This window comes from Cetorhinus maximus, chromosome 3 (assembly GCF_964194155.1).
Source record: "Cetorhinus maximus chromosome 3, sCetMax3.hap1.1, whole genome shotgun sequence".
In the NCBI taxonomy this organism is placed as follows: Eukaryota; Metazoa; Chordata; class Chondrichthyes; order Lamniformes; family Cetorhinidae; genus Cetorhinus; species Cetorhinus maximus.
The window spans coordinates 25192587-25213692 of NC_135881.1; the positions used below are offsets into that span (position 1 = coordinate 25192587).

The window sequence follows — 21106 nt, forward strand, 5'->3', positions numbered from 1 at the left end:
TAACCCTCCTTAAATAAGAAGACCAAAACTGTACGCTATTATCCCTACTTTTATTCTCCACAATAAAGGCCATCAACCCATTTGCCTTCCTAATTCTGTGCTGCACCTGAATGCTAACCTTGTGTGTTTCATGTGCAAGGGCACACAGGTAAGAACGTGAGAAATAGGAGCACGAATAGACCATATGACCACTTGAGCCTGCTGTCCCATTTATTAAGATCATGGCTGATGATCTCAGCTCCATTTTCCTGATTCCCTATATCCCTTGATTCCTGAGAGACCAAAAATAGTCTTATGCCAGTCAACTTGAAAATGCCCTGTTTATTCCTACTCTTAGCTTCCTGTCCATTAACTAGTCCTCTATCCAAGCTAATATATTCCACACAACTCCATGCGCTGTTATGATGTGTATTGTCTTTTGTGTAGCGCCTTATTAAAATCCAATTATACTGCATCGACTGGTTCCCCTTTACCTACCTTACTCATTACATCCTCAAAAAACGTGAAGAATTTGTCAAGCACTATTTCTCTTTTGTAAAACCATTTAACTTGTCCGATCAAACTTGGTTTTCGGCCTCCTCACAGCAGGAAAACACATTACTCAACCAGCACATGCTTGTAAAATGCAAAACAAAATGGCTACTGGATGTGATCCTGTGATTGGGTAGCACTTGCTGAATAATCCTGAGTGCGCTAATAACTTCATAAACCTGTCAATTTAAGATAATCAGTTGAGCTTGTAACATGACTCATTTACACTTGGTAGAAGCAACATAATTCATAAGCAGTTACCTGTGCTCTGCAAACAAAAGGATTAAGTTCAAGCCTTGTGCCTTTTTTGAATTACCCAGGAGCTTGGGGAGCCTATAGACCCCTATTGCAGTCTCCATGGCAAAGCTTTGCCAATTAAAGTGAACTTGCCAACCAATCAGCACCCTTTTCTCCTGTAACATAAATTGTTGTGATCGTTTGAAATTTGGCATTCATGCATTTGTGCTGATGAGTGCAAGACGAAATGCTTTGGGAACATATTTCTTTTTAGCAATATTCAAGTTCTGTTTCTGGGTAACCAATGCCCTAGTTTAGAGAAAAAGAGAGAAAACGTAATACTCGCCAACCTACCACTAATATGCTTTCCTGTGACATCACATTTTGATTTTTTTCCTTTTTGTTTCAAACTCTTGATTCAGAAGCAATCTGTCTGTTCCCACTGCTGCTACCAGTTAGCTCGGGCTGGGCCTTGAGCCTTGGGCTTCATTGAAGTGCTCCAATAGCTCCAGTTCTCTCTAGGTCTATCCACTACCGCTGCTCCTCTGAAAATCATAAGCTTTGCTACAGGAACTTGTTACCTAGTGAAAAGGTTCACCAAATTTAATTAGGATTCCATTGTTGGATTATGGGTTAACTTTCACAGTGGATTGACTAAAGACTGGGTCCTTCTGTTGATCTGGGAAAGATTCCTGGTGTTTACATTGGGCTTGATTGGGTATCTTTATGTTGTCAAGCATTTAGTATTTCAAAATTGGGCATACAGTAGATATTCGATTGTGACCGAACCAGTTGCATGTGTTAATGGCGTGTGCACTCTTTTTTAAACATGCCAATTTGGTGAAGTTTGTCATTGCATCTTAAATGCTTACATCTGCTACTGCCCCAGATTTTCCTTTAAGTAACTTAGGCGAGTTGGTAAGTTGGCCAACATTGATTCTCCCTATCTCCATTGCTCCCCTGATGACTCCTTTACAGATGGATAATTCTTCTCCATTTTTTCTGTTTCACAAAAAAAGGTAGTTAACAAAAGCATCTTTGTACTTTGATTCATGTGCAGTCACTAACTAGAGGGAAAATTACGACATTGGTATATTGTTTGAATAATTGAGGAAGAAATCAACAACTCCAATTTATATACATGAAGGATTTTTTCCTCATTGCTTGAAATGTTGTAAAACCACATACTCTTATAGAAGTTACTTCATAATTACGTTTTGGTTAATAAACTTGTTTCCAACTTTTTAAAAACAAATGAGTGAAAGCGAAATATTATTCAAGGGACACTTGCATTCCATGTATCTCTTTTATCTTAATGTAGAATTATAAAATTTACATTACAGAGGAGGACCATTTAGCTCCACAGTACTTATGCATGCCTTGTCTCTTTAATTTTATCTGATGAGTTTAATCTTATTTTCCTGCCTTTCCCCATTTTCTTTAATGTTCTCCCATTTGAACGATATGAAACAATATAGGTACATGAATTTCCGGTGTGCATTTCAGACTGCATTTTAAGATTACTTTCAAAGCAACTGTTAGTGTGAGTATTTGTTCAAACTTCTGAAAATTTTCTTTCAACTTGTGCCCTCTCATTGTTTCTGCAGGGAGAGGATGAGCATTTTTTTTTTATTCCCAAGCATCTGTTCACATCTCTCAGGAACTAACTTAAAGGGGTGTGAGTTGAATTGACTTATGTTCACCACACAGCCCCCTTGTCGCCCAGTACCCCACTTCCCCCACCACCACCATTTTCCATCTGAAGACCAGCTCCAGAAGGCCTGGCTCTGGCAGTAACTTAGTGTGCAATGTTTGACTCCAAAAGATTTCCTTTTATTTTCTGTTCTTAAGTGGGCAGTTTTTAAAATTGTTTAAAATCAGTTCATGAAATGCTAGCATTTTGTGCTGCTGAATTAATTAACAGTGTTTGTTTTTTGCATTAGCCTCCAGACGAAGACGAGGAAACAAGAGTGTATCGTTTGAAAATTGAGGAGCAGAAAAAACTCCGCGAAGAAATTCTGAAACAGAAGGAACTCCGACGTCAGCAACAAGCCGGTGCCCGAAAGAAAGAACTGCTTGAACGACTTGCACAACAGCAGCAGCAGCCGCCTGCTGCACAACAACCATCACAACAACAACTAGCAAATACACCACAGGCTCCCCAGAACATTAACACATCCACACTACAGGCTGTAAGCCTCGTACAGCCAAACATAAAGAACAGATTATTTACAAAGAAACAAGGCATAGGAGTCGGAGCACAACAGCAATTCATTAAAACTCATCAAGCTGGAAATATCCTGCAGGTTCAGGCAGAAATGAAGAAGAACATCAACCAAGTCAAACAAGTCAGACCTGCACCCTTAAATCAACTACAATTTTCAAAACTGGTTCAGTGTAAACCTGCTAACACACCAGGTTCCAGTGTGCAGCCTGGGAAGATGCTTGTTCCTGCAGTCAAGACCCAAGAATTAAAGCCTGGTGTAAAACGAACTGTAATGCAAAGAATGAACAGTGGAGGAGGGGATGGGCCACACATTAATCCCAAAATAAGGGTGCTCAAGCTTCCAACTATGGTAAGACCCAGGTTTCTTCCTAAAACTGCACATGTAATTGGTGCTAATTTAAAAGAAAATGCCTTTATTATTTATACAGTGGTTGCCTCAGCTTACCCAAATCATAGTTCTGCGCATATTGCAGATACCCACTTGATTTTCTGCTTTTGTGTTTTCATGTTACATCTCTCTCTTATATGCCTGCGACATTTAGTACAAGTTAATGCTGGATGACAGAACTGTTCTCTGAAAATATATCAACATTTTTGACTTGATGGCAAATCAACTTTAAATCTAATTTTTTTTTTGCCAGAGGGTGTTGCTTGTAGAAGTGCAAAATAATCTATAACAGCATGAGCCCCAATGTAAAATCTTCTGTAGGTAAAGCCCATGTGTACTAATTAAACTTTTCACTGATCTTAATAGTACTTCAAATGATTCAGGTTTTTGTGGCTTAGAGTGAAAGGAGAATGTTAAATCTGCTTATTTTCCCATAACTGTCATTGGGATTTGGACAGAAATATGAATTTTTTTTTATTTGCAAGTGGTAATAAAAGCATTGTGTCACTTAATAGATTCTTGTCTTGCAAAGTCTGCTGGCAGCTGGATTGGTGGCAGTACCTTTGACAGGCAGTGTAGCCTTTTTATAAAGGGAATCCTTGCGATGCTGCCCGGGAAGCTGCACTGCTGTCGTTCTGTGTACTCTGACAATGTTATCTTTTCTCTCCGTACAGAGTATCAAATGTCTGTCAGGAATACAGAAATTAATTTAATGTCACCTGACGTGCAATTAATCTTCAGAGGTTTTCATAATACCTGTACAGAAAGAGTTGCCAGTTTGCAGGATTTGGATTTTGTGGCTTAGTTGTAGATAAGGGAAATTAATTTTTCATCAGGATTCGTACAGGCTAGCAGGACCACAAAGACTGCAGCAAATGGATGGGGAATTTGCCATGTGTTGTCACTCCAGAATAATGGTACTTAACATTTGATAGGTGTAATCAAGAGAGGTGCAATTCTATAAAAGGGGATTAATCAATTTGCACTGCTGAATGTGGTTGGTGTTATCACCACTTGCTTGGGTTTTAGAATAGAAATAAGATTTCATCAGTCAGATTTTGAAGGACTTTTGGAAAAGATTTTCCCCTAGACAGAACTGATAGAATTTAATAAAAACACATTAGTGCGCTGGCAGATGTATGCAGTTCACACTTGGAGAGCACGTATTTGCTGAGTTTAAACCATGGATAAAAAATTATTTATTCTTTTAAAAGGGGTGCAAAGACATTTATGAAGAGGCAACCTGTTTTTGGTATTTACAAAAAACAGGTGTTTCTTTTGTCATACAGAAAATGCTGTTTTGAACTGTAAAGGTAGCTGCAAAAATTGGTAGAATACATAAAATACATAGTTGTCTGGCCCAGGCAGTCCCTGTGAGTGTTTACTCTCCATACAAACAAATAATTTTAATCACAATTAACCACCTCGTTTCCATATCCCTTTAAATCTTTTTTTTTCATTCATCTATCCAATCTAAGCTTGAAAGTTCACATCGTTTCTGATTCAAACACCAACCCTGGAAGCCTCTCAATTCTGTGTAACAAAGTTTCTCCTACTGTCTTGTAAATCTTGCATTAATGTTCCCTTATTCTTGACAGCTCAGCTACTGGAAATAGTATCTTTTTCTATAACTAGCCCCTCCCTGTCTTGATTTTAAACAATAATGTGACTTTTTGTAATCTTTGTTTTGATGGTTTTAAATTCAGTCATGGTTTGAAAATCTGAAGCTATTACCCTATACTTACTAAATTACCAAGTATTTAATGATATTGTAAGATTTAAACTATACACCAATCTTTGAATTGAATGTATTTGCCCTTAGCAGCTGCCTTGTGCTATGTGCACATATAAATCATCTCCTCTTCCCCATCCCCCAAATATAGATGTACATACCAACACAGTCTGGGTAGATTCAAATGGCTTGGTACCTTTGTTTCACCAGTTTAAAAAAATTAATTTACTTTCTGGCTTAAAAGCTTGTTTTTTTTTTAATGGAGGAAGTGGGATCATTTGAAGAATTGCTTCAGTTAATATAGTGGTCAGTCAGTTAGAATTGTTAATGTTGAGGAGCTCTGTATATGCACCAAAATAGTGAATTGGTTGTACAGTAGAGTAAGAATGAGAAATGAATAAATTCAAGTTTACATGTAGTTAAGCAATCAGCCAAGGCAAAGCAATGATCAACAATGTACCTTGAGCTGAGCTTCTGTCCCTGTAAGCTCTCCATCATAAAGAACACCTCTTGCCACCTTGGTAATGTTGCCCATCCCCATCCCAGGCTTGGCCCATCTGACATTCAATGCCTTTTCCATGTCCTCGTCACCCCCAGTCCTCTCCTATTCATTCATTCTCCATCCTTCATTTTCCATAAGCATCAACTCACCCACAACTTTGCCTGTGTCATATAGTAGTTCATCCATTACCCCCGCCATTGCTGTGTTCCATGTTGACTCTTGGTTTTCCCCTGCAATCTCCTCACAAACCCTCCTGGACTTTTTCTCTGACCTGTGTCTTAAACGTTTGCCATGCTTCGCTGGCAGCTGAACCTTGAGCCTTTTTATATGCTCTTCATGGATAGGATTTGACAGTTGTGATGAAGGGCTCACACCTGAGACATTGAGGGCAATTTTGACCAAGCTGGCTGGGCAGTAAGATGACTGGATCAGAGACTTAATTGGGGCAAAATGCAAAATCAGCATTTTCCCGTCAGTTTTCAGATAAGTGGATTAGGGTGAAACTTCCTCCATTCACTTGGCCCCTCCACAATTTCTTACTGTGTGTTTCCACCATTTTCTGTTTCTGCTTTCTGTTCTCAAACTTCTCTGTGATAGGGTAATCCGGAGCGGATCACCGATGTCCAATTTTTAAAAGACTGCCAACTAACCAAGGAAAACGATATCAATGTAGAATGTTGTTTTAAATTGGCATAAGCAACAGAAATAGCATGCTATTTATCCTGAAGAAGAAATAGAAATCTAACCCCAGGAGTGCCCTCGGCAGTCTGAGGGTGCCAGTTTGTAAACTGCAAATACAAGTACCAGATCAAGATAAAATGTGTACAATCAGTTTTGGTAGCTTGCAATTGTAGTGTAATCTGACATCTTCTAGCAAAGAGAACCCTGACTTTGGAAATGTACTCGTCATATTATTGTTCACTGGAGCTATGCAGAAGCAGGTCATTATTTTAATCCAAGTACCTATTTAATACGATACCGTTCCTTCAGCAGCTGGTATGCATTAATTAGGCGGTTTAAAAATCTAGAAATAGTATTAACAGAAACAGAAAATGTTTGAAGTGTCATGTATTAATATACAAAAGAATTCTTGCTCATGAAGATACTGAAAGTAATTTGCTGTTTAAAATCAGAAGTCTCAGACGAAATCCATTGTCTTTGTTCTGCACTACAAACTCCACACATCAGCACTAACTCCATCCTCCTACCTGGCCACTATCTCATGCTGAGCCAGACTGTTAGCAATCTCAGAATCCTTTTTTGCCCTCAAGCTTGAGCGAGCTTCTGATCTGATATCCTCGTCATTACAAAGATGACACGGTAACACTCCCTATTTCCAACCCTCCTGAAACCTACCTGCATCCGGAGCTCTTGTTCCTGTGTTTATCACCTGGAAATTAGTCATTCTAACTCTGATGCTCCCCTGGCTGGCCATCTATCCCAAACACTCTGGAGGCTGCATCTCATCCAAAACTCTTCCTGTACACTTCACCACAATGAACCACATTTTCCTGTCTTAACTCCCTGTCCTTAATAGCCTACTCCTGGCCCCCTGAAGATTTGCTTCAGAAGTTCATCGTTTAGTGCTTTTGTATAAGAAAGATTTTCTTAATGTTCAAAAATGCATCTGAAGATAATAAAAATTAAGTTAATTTTCTCCAGAAATAGAAATGAAATATTTGTTTTTTTTAAAAAATAAAATCATCTTGTTTTCTACTAAACCAGAATCAGAGGTGTTACTCATCACAGGTGCTGTCTGCCTGTGAGGAGTCATACAGGCAAAACCACAGTAACATTTTGAGAATTTTTGGTTTTCATTTTATTTGAAAGATTTTTAGAAAAAGCAAAGAAGCCCTCAAATCCTCACTGAGTGAGAGAATATCACCTTTTGCTGTTGCACAAATTCCACACTGCTCCAGATGCAAAGATGTGATTAAATCGAATTGCTGAAGAGAAAATACTCGCGTTGAACCCCAGGCTTTTGGTATAATTTGAGGACTTGATATTAAAAGTTTAATTAAGGTTTTAAGATATAGAACAAAAATCAATTGGTAAATGTATTCATGTTACTTTGAAATGTGATTTTTGTTTTATTTTGAACATTAGAAATTTCGATGACGGGGAAAATGGCACATTTTTTAACAAAGCATCTTGAATGATTCGCAATCAGTAATTATTTATACATGGTAGTTAGTTATAGAATGTTCTCTTATATGAAGTGCTTTTCCCACTATAAAGTTGCCATGAGAAGTGTTCCAGGGAGGACTGCATTTAGACGAATATTTGCAATGTACAAGATTTTTAATGAAATGTGCAGGTAGTTATTGCTGGTAAGAGAGCAGTGATAATTGCGAACTCTGTGCATTGTACTGTTTGATAGGATTGGACTTTATACTGTTATATTAGGTTTGATTTAAATCTTTATGGGAAGCGCTAAGAAGAGAGTAGTTTAAATATGTTCTTTCACCATCGGCAATGCCCAACTTGTGTAGTTAGAGGGTGAGAGTCACTAGACAGTTCCATGGCCACTAGCAGCTCCCCGACACTTGCCCAAAATTGCTGCATTCTTCCTGCGTGACCCAAAACAGCTGAAGCAGTGAGGGCAATTGTAGAATGTTAACAACTGATAGCAGCTCAGACAGGGACAGAAACCTGGGACCTTCTGGTCTATTTATCTTGGTGCTGTACCAGACGATACCTTTTACCCACTAGGCCATCGGAGAGCTGACATTTATACCCAAACTGGCATCATGATATAGTCTCGATGTTATCAACTGTACATCAGAATTTAGGCACTCAGTTGACCTGACTTGCCTGTTAACGGTGATTTTCAGAGAGGCAGCACAGATTTGGTTACCTTTTCTGGGTCCAGATGGGAGTGACCAGACGATACTTATATGTAGTAATATTATAGTAATATTGAAAATTGCTAAGTGTCTCCATGCTTCCGAGCTGTTACTGTGGGTGTTCAACATGTCGGCAGTGAGGAGATTAAAATATCTGTCTCATGAACGGGGGCTATTTATTTCCCTCATTACAGGCAAAGGAATCTTTTGCTTTAGTCCTGCAACAAGCATTTAAATTACTACACAGTCTTTGTGTAGATGGGGTGAATTCATCTGTAGTTTATTTTTCTAGTTTCTGCAAGGTCATACTGCATTTAGCACATGGTGAGTGGTAAAAGGTTTTGTGTTGAGTGAAGACACTGAGCAGCATGATGCTGTGTTCTTACAGCAGGGGAGTGAGAACACTGGCTTTTCTCATCCTGAGGTCCAACCTCAGCAGCGGCAACACCAGCAGCATCTTCAGAAACAGCAGCCTGTTCGAAAGGTCACATTGACAAAAGGAGTCCAACAGCAACAGCAGCGACCACAGCAGCAACGGCAGCAATCTGTACCACAATTGTTAGGAATGACAAAGAATTCAGCTAGTCAACAGAACAGGGTAAGCACATGTATTTTTCAAATACTATAAATACAGCTGCCTTCTGCTGTGATGGTAGAACAGGCCCTCAGCCACAGAGCCAGTAAGAGGCTAATTGTTTTCAATCCATTAACCCTTCTTAGTATTCAACTCCAATTTTGGTAACTGATACTTAACTATAGCCTCTTTAAAGATAAAGAAGAGAAATGGAGTAGGAGGGAGGGCTTCAGTTTTCTGAGGCATTGAGATTGGATCTGGGGCAGGTGGGACTTGTACAAGAAGGACTGCTCACGCCTTAAGAGGACCTGGACGAGTGTCCTCGTGGGGAGGTTTGCTGGTGCTGTTTAGAAGGGTTTAAACTAGTTTGGCTGGGTGGGTGGGAACCTGGGGGGGAGGGGGAGGGGGGGAATTCCGAATGCAGAGGAGAAAATGGGAAGTAGTGAAATCTGAACTGATGATGAGGATATATCAGAGAGTTGCATCAAGGTAAATAGAATACTTGGGAGAGTTTGGTAGAGTAGGCGACAGTAAGTCATTAGATGGGGCCAGAATAAGTGGGAAAGTTTAAAAAGCCTAAGTCGGGGCTAATGTGCATGTATGTGAATGCACAGAGTGTGATTAATAACATTGGTGAACTGCAGGCACAAGTTGACAAATGGAACTTTGATATTATTGCTATAACAGAGACCTGGCTCAACGAAGGGCAGGACTGGCATTAAATGTTCCTGGGTGCAAGGTGTTTAGGAGAGACAGGAAAGGAAGACAAGTGGGAGGAGTGGAAATATTGGATAAAGTTGCCATTGCAGTACTGGAGAGAGAGGATGCTCCAGAGGGGTCAAGGACAGAATCTCTCTGGCTGGAGAAAAGGAACATTGATTGGTGTAGTATATAGACCACCAACTAGTGGAAGGGATGTGGAGAAACAAATTTGCAAAGAAATTATGGAGATGTGCAAGAGTTATAGGGCAACGTTTTCCCCCAGGTTGGGGGGGGGAGGGGGGGGGTGGAGTGCGGGAGTGGGTGCAGGCGGGTGGCCTTCCAGTCGGGCCCCCCCAGGTCGGGTGAGGAGCGCCGCCATTTTACGTGGCCCGCCCAGCATGACGTCCGCCAGGAAGCGTGCACTTGAAAGAGCACACAGATCTCCCTGAGGCAAAGTGCTGCCTCAGGGAGATCGGCTCTGATTGAAAACTTCAAATAAAAGTGATTTTAAAAATTTCCCTGCCATGCCCCTTCATGTGACACTGTCACATGAGTTAGGACATGTCCATAACTTTTACTGAAATATTTCATAAAAATTTAAATACCGTCATGAAACCTCATCCCGCCCGTGGATGAGGTTTCATGTTTTCTGAAGCCCACCTGGGCTCCTGGCCTGCCGACCGACTTTAAGGTTGGACAGGCAAGTCCGTTTATCATAATTAGTTTTTTAATGGCCTTAATAGACCGTTGACAGTTGGGCGGGTGCGCAGCTGAATCGCAAATCTAAATGACATAGGGTGATGGCGGGACGCACACCTGGCCTATTCCCGCATCATTTTACCTGTCCACCAACCGGAAGATGCTGCCCAAAGATGGAGGACTTCAATTATCCAAATATAGAATGGGATGGGAATAGTGCAAAAGGACAAGAGGAGTGAGAGTTCCTGGAATGTGTTCAAGATAATTTTCTACAGGAGTATGTTTTGAGTCTAACAAGAGGACATGCACTTTTGGGCCTGGCTCTGGGGAATGAATTGGCTCAAGTGGATCAAATATTAGTGGGAGAGCCTCTAGGGAACAGTGACCATTGTATCATAAGGTTTAGGTTGATCATGGAAAAGGACAGAAAAATCCAGAGCAGGAATAATTAATTGAGGGAAAGCCAACTTTGATGGGATGAGAATGCATCTGACTCGAGTGAGTTGGAATCAAATGGTGGCAGAAAAGACAGTGGCTGAACAGTGGGCCACCTTCAAAGAAAAAGTATTGCAGGCAATGTCAAGGTATATTCCCTTGAAGGTGAAAGGTGGGATAAATAAATCCAGAGCACCCTGGATGACAAGAGAGATAGAGGCAAAGATGAAAAGGAAGTGCACGTACAATAGATGTCAGGTAGAAAATACAATGGATAATCAGGCTGAATATAGAAAGACCAGAGGGGAAGTGAAACTAATAAGAAAAGCAAGGAGAGAGCATGAAAAGAGGCTGGCAGCGAACACAAAAGGGAATCCCAAGGTCTACTATAAGCATGGAAACAATAAAAGGGTGATAAAAATAAGAGTAGGACCAATTAGGGACAAAAAAGCGGACTTGCATGTGGAGGCTGGAGAAATAGCGGAGGTGTTGAATGAGTACTTTGCATCTGTCTTTACAAAGGAAGAACTTGCTACCCAGGCCGAGGTGAGAGAGGAGGTAACTGGTACACTAGAAAAACTTACAATCGAGAGGAAGGAGGCGTTGGAAACGCTATTTTTACTTAAAATAGATAAGGTACCAGGATCGGATAAGATGTATCCAAGGGTACTGAAGGAAGTGAGTGGAAATTGCAGAGGCACTAGGGGATAATCTTCCAATCCTCCTTTGACACAAGGGAGGTGCCAGAGGACTGGAGAACTATGAATGTTAACCCTTGTTCACAAAGATGTACAAGGATAAAGCTGACCAACTGCAGGCCAGTCAGTTTGACCTCAGTGGTAGGGGAACTTCTGGAAACTATGGTCCAGAATAAAATCAGTAATCACTTAGACAAGTGCAGGATAATTAAGGAAAGCCAGCATGGGTAGATCAAGGGAAAATCATGCTTAACTAAATTGCTGGAGTTTTTTTGAGGAGGTAACAGAGAAGGTTGATAAAGGAAACGCTGTTGATGTGGTATATGTGGATTTTCAAAAGGCATTTCATACAGTGCCACACAATTTGTGAGCAAAATTCTAGGTCAGGGAATAAAAGGGAAAATACTCACTTGGATAAGAAATTGGCTGAGTGACGGGAAACAGAAAGTAGTGATGAATGGTTGTTTTCAGATTGGAGGAAGGTTTGTAGTAAGAGTTCCCCAGGGGTCAGTGTTGGGACCCTTGCTCTTCCTGATATGTATTAATGACCTGGACTGTAGTATGCAGAGCATAATTTCAAAATGTGCAGATGATACCAAGATTGGAAATGTTGTCAATTGTGATGGGGATAGATAGTCTTGAACTTCAAAAGGACATAGTTGGTGGATTGAGCAGACAAGTGACAGATGAATTTCAATGCAGAGAAGTGTGAGGTGATTTGTTTTGGCAAGAAAAATATGGTGAGACACTATAAAATAAAGGGAAAGCCTCTAAAGGAAGCGCAGGAACAAAGTGACCTCAGTGTATATGTACATAGGTCATTGAAAATGACAGGGCATGTTGAGAGAGCAGTTAATAAAGCATATGGTATCTTAGGCTTTATTAATAGGGGTATTGAGCACAAGAGTAAGGAGGTCATGTTGAATTTGTATAAGCCTCATCTGGAGTACTGCGTCTAGCTCTGGGTGCCATACTAAAACATATGAACAAGGAGCAGGAGTAGGCCATTCAGCCCCTCGAGCCTGCTCCACCATTTAATAAGATCATGGCTGATCTGGTAGTAACCCGAAATCTACATCCCACCTACCATCAATAACCTATCACCCCCTTGCTTACCAAGAATCTATCCACCTCTGCCTTAAAAATATTCAAAGACTCTGCTTCTACCACCTTTTCAAGAAGAGAGTTCTAAAGACCCCCGACCCTTTGAGTGAAAAAAATGTTGCCTCATCTCTGTTTTAAATGGTCGACCCCCCTTATTTTTAAACATTGACCCCAGTCCTAGATTCTTCCACAAGAGGAAACATGCTCTTTGCATCCACCCTGTCAAGACCCCTCAGGATCTTGTATGTTTCAATCAAGTCGCCTCTTAACTCTTCTGAACTCTCGTGGATATAAGCCTGGTCTGTCCAACATTGCCTCATAAGACAACCCACCCATTCCAGGTGTTAGTGTGGTAAACCTTCCCTGAACTGCTTCCGGTGCATTTACATCCTTCCTTAAATAAGATGACCAGTACGGTACACAGTACTCCATATGTGGTCTCACTAGTGTCTTGTGCAACTGAAGCATAACCTCCCTACTTTTGCGATAAAAGCAAAGAACTGCGGATGCTGGAAATCCAAAACAAAAACAGAAACAGAAATACCGGGAAAAACTCAGCAGGTCTGGCAGCATGGTCATGAGGACTCAAAACGTCAACTGTGCTCTTCTCCGCCGATGCTGCCAGACATGCTGAGTTTTTCCAGGTATTTCTGCTCCCTACTTTTGCATTCAATTCTCCTCGCAATAAATGATAACATTCTATTGCTTTCCTAATTACTTGCGGCACTTGCATACTAACCTTTTGATTCATGCACTAGGACACCCAGATCCTTCTGCACCTCCGAGCTCTGGATTCTCTCACCATTTAGATAACATGCTTCTCTTTTATTCTTCCTGCCAAAGTGGACAATTTCACATTTTCCAACGTTATACCCTATTTGCTGGATCTTTGCCCACTCACTTAACATATCTATATCTGTTTATAATCTCCATTTTTCCTCTTTGCAACTCACTTTCCTATTAATCTTTGTGTCAAAAGCAACTTTGAAAAATATCCCTTCAATCCCTTCATCCAAGTCATTTATATAAATTGTAAACAGTTGCGGTGCCAGCACTGATCCCTGTGGCATGCCACTGCTTACATCTTGCCAACCTGAAAAAGACCAATTTATGCCCACTCTTTGCTCTCTGTTAGCCAGCCAATCTTCTATCCATGCCAACATGTTACCCCCTATACCATGAGCTTTTATTTTCCACAGTAACCTTTGATGTGGCACTTTATCAAATGCCTTCTGGAAATCGAAGTACAGTACATCCACAAGTTCCCCTTTATCCGCAACACATGTTACTTCCTCAAAGAACTCCAATAAATTGGCTAAACACGATTTCTCTTTCACAAAACCACATTGACTCTGCCTGATGACCTTGAGTTTATCCAAGTGCCCTGCTATAACTTCTTTAATAATAGCTTCCACCATTTTCCCCATTCAGACGTTAAGCTAACTAGCCTGTAGTTTCCTGCTTTCTGTCTCCCTCCCTTTCTGAATAATGGAGTTACATTTGCTATCTTATCTAATGGGACCTTCCCCGAATATAGGGAGTTTTGGAAAATAAAAACGAATGCATCAGCTATTTCACTAGACACTCCTGTTAAGACCCTAGGATGAAGTCCATCAGGACCCGTCGCATCTATTCCGATGATGCCACTTTCCAAAACGGCACTTCTGACATGTCTTCCTTCTTCCTTAACCGAGGTTTGCCACCCATTGGTTGACAGGGCCCTCAACTGTCTCTGACCCACCTCCCCCGCCTCTGCCCTCATACCTCCCCTCTCCCTCCCAGAACCATGATAGGGTCCCCCTTGTCCTCACTTTTCACCCCACCAGCTTCTGCATTCAAAGGATCATCCTCTGCAATTTCTACTGACTCCAGCATGATGCCACCGCCAAACACACCCTCCCCTTACCCCCCTGTCAGCATTCTGTAGGGATCGTTCCCTCCGGGATACCCTGATTCACTCCTCCATCACTCCTGACATCTCCCCCTTCCCACGGCACCTTCCCATGCAATCGCAGAAGTTGCAACAGGTGCCCCTTTACCTCCTCCCTCCTCACTGCGCAAGGGCCCAAACACTTGTTTCAGGTGAAACAGCGCTTCACTTGCAACTCCTTCAATTTGGTCTACTGCATCCACTGCTCCCAATGCGGTCTCCTCTACGTTGGGGAGACCAGACGCAGACTGGGTGACCATTTTGTGGAACACCTTCAGTCTGTCCGCAAGCATGACCCAGACCTTCCTGTCGCTTGCCATTTCAACACACCATCCTGCTCTCATGCCCACATGTCCATCCTTGACCTGCTGCAATGTTCCAGTGAAGCCCAATGCAAACTGGAGGAACAGCACCTCATCTTCCAATTAGGCACTTTACAGCCTTCAGGACTTAACATTGAGTTCAACAACTTCAGACCATGAACTCTCTCCTCTCGCTTCATCCCTTTTTTTAATGCCCTTTTTTTAAAAAAAGTTATATTTTTTATCCACCTATTGTCATTTTTATTCATTTTTTTTTCATTTTCTATCCCCTTTTTATCCCTTTTCCATCCTTCTTCCCCAACCACTGCCCCTTCCCCCCACCCCACCCCCCAAAAGGGCCATCTGTCACTTGTTCCATGTTGTTCTTTCAGAGTGCTTACCCTTGTTCGACTATTAACACATTCTGCTTTCTTAACTTTATGCCACTATCAGCTCCTTTAGCCCTTACCACTCCCATTAACTTTCCCTTTGTCTTTTCGTCCATAACATCTTTGTCAATCTCTCCTTATCCCCTGCCTATTGCTGGCCTTCTTTCCAGCTTCACCTACTCCACCCCCTTAAACAGTATACATTTAATCACATTTCTACTTCTCCTTAGCTCTGAAGAAGGGTCATACAGACTCGAAACGTTAACTTTGTTTCTCTCTCCACAGTTGCTCTTGGACCTGCTGAGTTTTTACAGCATTTTTTGTTTTTATTTCAGATTTCCAGCATTCGCAGTATATTGCTTTTATCTTTTTGAAGTTTGGTGTTATTTTTAACCTTTCTAGTTAGCCACGAATGGTGTGTCCGTCCCTTGGACTTTTTCTTTCTCATTGGAATGTATCTATTCGGTGCGTTCTGAAATATCCCCTTAAATAGCCACTGCGTCTCTATTGACTATCTGTTAACTTAATTTGCCAATTTAGTTTAGCCAGCTCAGCTTTCATGCCCTCCTAATTGCCCTTATTTAGTTTTAAAACTTAGTCTCCGAACCACTTCTCTCTCCCTCAAATGGAATGTGAAATTCAATCATAATATGGTCACTGCTACCTAGGGGTACCTTCACTATGAGATCATTAATTACTCCCATCTCGTTGCACAATACCAGGACTAGTATAGCCTGCTCTCTGGCTCCAGAACATGCTGTTCTAAGGAACTTTCCTGAAAACATTCAATGTACTCCTCATCTAGGCTATCTTTGCCCATCTGACTTTTCCAGTCTATCTATGTTAAAATCTCCCATGATTATCACCATGCCTTTCTGACATGCTCCAATTATTTCTTCCTTTATGTTCAACTCTACCCTGGTTACGCAAAGGGGGCCTGTACACATCTCCCACAAGTGACTTCTTGCCTTTACCATTTCTCATCTCTACCCAAACCGTTTCCACATCCTGGTTTCCTGAACTTAGATCACCCCTTTCAGTTGTGCTAATACCATTAACTAACAGAGCCATCCCTCCACCTTTTACTCCCTGTCCTTCCTAAATATCTTGTACCCTTCAATATTCAGGTCCCAATCCATGTCCTCCTGCAACCATGCTTCCGTAATGGCTATCAAATCATAATTATTTATTTCTATGTGCGCTCTTGAGGAAGGATGTGAAGGCATTGTAGAGAGTACAGAGGAGATTCACAGGAATGATTACCAGGATGAAGAACTGTATCTATGAGGATAGATTGGAGAGGTTGGGACTGTTTTCCTTGGAGAAAAGAAGGCTGAGAGGAGACTTGGCAGAGGTATTCGAGACTCTGAGGGGTATGGACAGGGTAAATAGGGAGAAACTGTTCCCACTCAACAGAACAACAAGAACTAAAGGGCACAGATTGAAAATAATTGGCAAAAAGAATAAATGTAATGTGAGGAAAAATTTTTTCACCCAGAGGGTGTTTGGAGTCTGGAACAAACTTCCTGAGATGGTGGTGGAGGCAGATTCAATCGAGGCATTCAAAAGGGAATTGGATTGCTACCTGAAAAGAGAACGTGCAAAGTTATAGGGATTAGGCAGAGGAGTGGGACTAGGTGGGATGCTTTTTCAGAGTGCCAGTGCAGACTCAATGGGCCAGATGGGCTTCCTTCTGCCCTGTGATACTATGGACTGGAGCCCTTCTTTCCCTCCCCTATCCCTCGCCCCCAAAAATACTCCTCTGTTTGCATGAAAAGAAATAGTCACAGCAGGTTGTCCTGTGTTTTAATGAAAATATCTAGTTTCTTACCTGTCACTCTTGGTGATGTCACCATCAGAGAGCGTTGCCATGAGAATCAATGGAAGCTCCTATTTCATGTCGCCTTGAGAGCAGCTCACTTGTTGAACAAAGTGTTCTCCCTTGCCCTTCCTTTGCCCCTGGAGGCAGTTGGCAGGTTGAGAGGGAAGGAATGCCTAAGAACATTGGGGTATTTTGCAACTTTGATGCCTGGGCAGCAAACTGGAAGAGCAAAACCGCCGCCCCCAGTTTTCATACCATTGAAATTGGGTGCAGACACGATGGACCGAATGGCCTCCTCCTGCACTGTAAGGATTCTGTGGGTTGTACAATGGTTGAGCAATGTGTTGTGCCATATACTGGCTAGACAATGCACCAACAGATGTAGCCACTATTGTGATGTGGGAAAATTCACTAACCACATATTGTCCCACAAACAGCAATGAAATAATGTTTTAATTATGTTGTTTGAGGGTTGAATGTTGGCTGGGACAGTGGGAGAACTCATGGATGCAGTTCAAACAAGATCAAGGAAACCGCCTGCTGATCACCACTTCCTGCACCTCTCTCAACTATTCAGTCAACACTCATCCATATTGAATACTGTTTGGAGCAAGCTCTGAGGGCATAAGGGCACAGAGTATATTTGGGATATAGAAAGATAGAAAATAGGAGCAGGAGTAGGCCATTATGATCATGGCTGATCATCCAACTCAATAGCCTGCTCCCGCTTTCTCCCCATATCCTTTGATCCCCCCAAGAGCTATATCTAACTCCTTCTTGAAAAAGTACAATGTTTTGGCATCAACTACTTTCTGTGGTAGCGAATTCCACAGGCTCACCACTCTCTGGGTGAAGAAATTTCTCCTTATTTCAGTCCTAAACGGTCTAACCCATATCCTCAGTCTGTGACCCCTGGTTCTGGACTCCCCCATCCTTCCTGCATCAACCCTGTCTAGTCCTGTTAGAATTTTATAGGTTTCAATGAGATTCCCCCCTCATTCTTCTGAACTCCAGCGAAAATAACCCAAACCTACTCAATCTCTCCTCACATGTCAGTCCCACCATCCCAGGGATCAGTCTGGTCTTCAGGTAGAACTTCAGTGTCCACCAGCAAGAGTGGCAAAATATTGCTGTCACTGATTGAGCTGGCTCGCTCTTGTCAGACATATCTGTCATCCTGCACTTGCAACAATTGGTGAAGGAACCAGCATAAGAGGAACTCATCTCACTGACGTACCTGTTGCAGACACGTCTATGCACAATAGCATTGGCACTCCTTGTGAAGGCTAAATTTAATTTCCAAAGTGGGGATATCCTCCATCATGTAGTGTGGTATAACCACCATGTAAAGTGTTATAGACTAAGGACAGACCTGGCAACCCAAAATTTGGTAGCTATGAGGTGCCATGGGCCATCAGAAGTAGCAGAATTATGAGCCATTGCAAAAACCAGGACACCAATCCTGGTTAAGTGCGCGCCAGGAGCAGAGCCAGGCATACCTTACAATGGAGTATAAATGTAGTACAACACTACTCGGATCCTAGATAACATTCAGGCTTGGGCTGACATGGGGCAGGTAACATTTGCGCTACATACAGCGTCACTGGCTAGGCCAGCATTTATTGCCCATCCATAATTGCCCTTGAGAAAGGTGGTGGTGAGCTGTCTTCTCAAGGGCAATCAGTGATGGGCAATAAATGCTGGCCTAGCCAGTGATGCCCACATCCTGAGAAAGAAAAATAAAAAATAAAGTAACATAAATGCTAGGTAATGACAATTCTCGAGATCCAAATCTTGTTCTTTACCAGTTTATTTTGAACTCAAATTGTGTGCGTTCTTGCGTTCTTTAGTTTGATAGTGTCTGGATTTCTTACTCTTTCTCGGTAAGTAAATTTCATTCTTTGGTGGCTGACATTAGAATCAAGCCTTTGGAACATACCCAAATTTTTTACATTGAATTTTTTTCCATCTCGAGATTAAGGTTCCTACAGTATATCTTTCTAGTAACTACTTCTTTATAGAAGAGTCCACTTTATTAATCCTTATTAATTTCTATGCAAACTGAATCGAGGTGTTTATTAGCCAGGAAAGGCAAAAAGCTCACTTCTTTCATTGTTGCATCTTAGATTGTTTTGCAAAGATTTATCTTGTAATCTCTATACCCAACCTTTTTAGGTAAAAGTGCCTGTGAAAGTCTAGTGTCCTCAAATATTTTAAACGTTCCCAAATTATTATACATCAATATTCCTTTGGTTTTATTTTTTATCCCCTTAGGTGTAATTTCAACACACAACTGTTATTTCAGTAAAATAGTGCATCAATAATCCTTTCGTCATTTCTTTGGTAGAGGCAAATAAATTCTTTGTCGTGCATATGGATTAGAGTTTTGCTGTTTAAATATTGCTGCCAGTTGAAAGTACTGATGGTGATTCATGATTTTAGGGCTCTTAGTTATTAATTGTGGGACACAGCAGATTTGAAAATATAATCTCATCTTGAACTGTAGTTTCGCATAGTAGATGTTGCCGTGAAGCCATTATATGACCCACAAAGTTTTGAGCCACAAGCTGACACCCCAAGGACAAAATAAATTGGCTGAGTGTTGTGTTCTCTACAGGTCATTATGCAGGGGCGCGGCATAGCATTACCAGGCCAGATGGGCCGAGGACGCATGATGCAACATAAACAGAATCTGCGAGTGGTGGAATGCAGACCTCAACCATGTGTGGTGTCAATTGAAGGGCTTTCTTCTTCAACCACTGATTTTCAGTTAAAAAACCTGCTGATGTCTGTTGGACCTATTCAGGTAGGTGACCCCTTGCATGCATTTTTTAGCACACTTTATTGTAAGGCTTTTTTAAAGCAATTTTGATCTAAGATGTCTCATTTAATCCATGAATCTAAAGTTCTACTGAAGTGTACTAGATGTTTTTATAATTGGTGAATATTACCTTGTTGGATTAAATGGTAATGAGCGGTCACTATCAAATGAAATTGTAGCATCTGTAGTATATTTCATGATATGCAAGATTTGCATTAGCATGCAGCTTTTTACATTGATTGCCGTTTTCTCTAAAGCACAGATGGCAGTGGCTTGTCCTAGCTTGTCACCCTTGTTGACAGAGGTGTCTATTTGGACGTGGATTGCTGTGCATCTCCAAAATTCCGCTCAATAATCTCCCTTAATTCTTTGCACTTTGCTTTCTCCTTTGTCTTGCAGTCTTTGCCCTTGGTTACCTTTTCAGCTCAACAGGCTTCTCTGGTAGTTCTGTAACGCTGTGTTTAAAAATATATATGTGTATATATATATATATATATATATATATATTTAGTTCCTGCTATAACCAGCTTTCATATTGTACACTGCATTCTAAAGTAAATAGAACAAATTTTTGAAAAACATTAAGCACATTTTATAATACATTAATAAAATGTTTTTTGTCGTCATCTATATACAATGGAGTACTGCCAGTTAGAGTACATTTGCACTAAGTATAATGCCAGCGTGAAGCAACATTACTTTGCACTAGTACTAACGGTTTGTAGGTTCATCATCACCTTCTCAAGGGCAGTTAGGGATGGGCAACAAATGCTAGCCTTGCCAGTGACACAAACACCCCACGAATGAATAAAAAAAAGTGGAAGAATGGTCTGACCTCATTCTGAAACCAAGCGAGACACTTTCTCCATCCCCCTCTCCTACAACTGAGCCTTGTTGCACTTTGCCCCAGTTTTGTTGGACTCTGACTCAAGATGGCAACTTATCTTTTCAATCAAACTATTGCTCACTTGTCCTAACTCTCACCAACTCTTGGTGCCTATTATTTAATTCATATTGCTTTTTCCTCCTCCAATCCCCTTACCAACTGCCTTGCAACATTTTTCATATTAAATATATTGTATAAATCCAAGTTGCTGTGCCTGTTAAATGAATATTTTTGAAACACTCTGGTATCATTACACAAGTGCTGTATAAATGCAAAAAGAA

The 21106-nt window shown here is 41.2% G+C and overlaps 1 protein-coding gene across 5 annotated transcripts in view; it reads left to right on the forward strand.

Moving 5' to 3' along the window:
- The window catches only part of rbm33a (RNA binding motif protein 33a), a 195552-nt gene that overhangs the window by 152277 nt on the left and 22169 nt on the right, over window positions 1-21106 (forward strand). For 4 of the 5 annotated variants that reach the window (XM_078537080.1, XM_078537087.1, XM_078537083.1 and 1 more), the window contains 3 exons: window positions 2712-3344; window positions 8852-9061; window positions 19736-19924. In XM_078537080.1, coding sequence (XP_078393206.1) covers window positions 2712-3344; window positions 8852-9061; window positions 19736-19924 — 1032 coding nt within the window. The remainder of the gene's footprint in view (window positions 1-2711; window positions 3345-8851; window positions 9062-19735; window positions 19925-21106) is intronic. The other variant, XM_078537103.1, reaches the window with a different exon arrangement.